Below are 617 nucleotides of genomic sequence, written 5' to 3' on the forward strand. Positions count from 1 at the left end.
CATCTCAGAGAACCTGAGTCTGAGTGAAGATGTGAAGGTTCTCACCGGTCTGAGGTGACTCAGCAGACAAACTCTGCAGGTTCTCATCTCGTAGAACTGCACTGTTATTCGTCCTTTTGGAGTGATGCGCGTCACCGTTCCTTCCCCGTACTCTTCGTGGACCACCTGACCTCCGAGCCTCAGGCGTCCGTCGATCCCTCCGATCACAGCCAGCACCGCCATCAGACTGCCGACCCCGGGAGAGTCGGACTCTGGAAAATATTCCTCCAGGAAGCTCTGGAATAAATAGTCAGAAAAACCTCTGTGTGGACTGTAGTGAAGAAGGGACAACAGCGCCCCCACCCACCCAGTTAGGTCTTACTGCTTCAGACTGGCAGCCGGCCATCACGTCTCCCACGGCGCCCAGCTGTGTGTTGATGTAATCGTTGATCAGGCCGTTCCATTGGCTGAGAGAGTGGAGGCTCCTCAACGCGGCCACGATCTCCTCAGCCAACGTGCTGCTGTGAGTGGCTGTGAGTGATGCCTGGGGGCGGGACTTCCTCCGCCGCAGGGAGCCCTCTGTGGAGAGGACGGTGAAGTTTTGGAACGAGAACCAAATTCTCAGAACTGGTACGGAC

At 56.6% G+C, this 617-nt stretch overlaps 1 protein-coding gene across 1 annotated transcript in view; it reads right to left on the reverse strand.

Annotated features, from left to right (window-relative positions):
* The window catches only part of LOC112486494 (E3 ubiquitin-protein ligase HERC2-like), a 10,724-nt gene that overhangs the window by 3,333 nt on the left and 6,774 nt on the right, over positions 1-617 (reverse strand). Inside the window, exons 10-11 of the mRNA XM_025053365.1 lie at positions 362-606; positions 44-276 (exon numbers count right to left, since the gene is read on the reverse strand). Of these exons, the coding sequence (XP_024909133.1) occupies positions 44-276; positions 362-606 (478 nt within the window). The remainder of the gene's footprint in view (positions 1-43; positions 277-361; positions 607-617) is intronic.

The sequence above is a fragment of the Cynoglossus semilaevis genome, chromosome 2 (genome assembly GCF_000523025.1).
Source record: "Cynoglossus semilaevis isolate Cse_v1.0 chromosome 2, Cse_v1.0, whole genome shotgun sequence".
In the NCBI taxonomy this organism is placed as follows: domain Eukaryota; kingdom Metazoa; phylum Chordata; class Actinopteri; order Pleuronectiformes; family Cynoglossidae; genus Cynoglossus; species Cynoglossus semilaevis.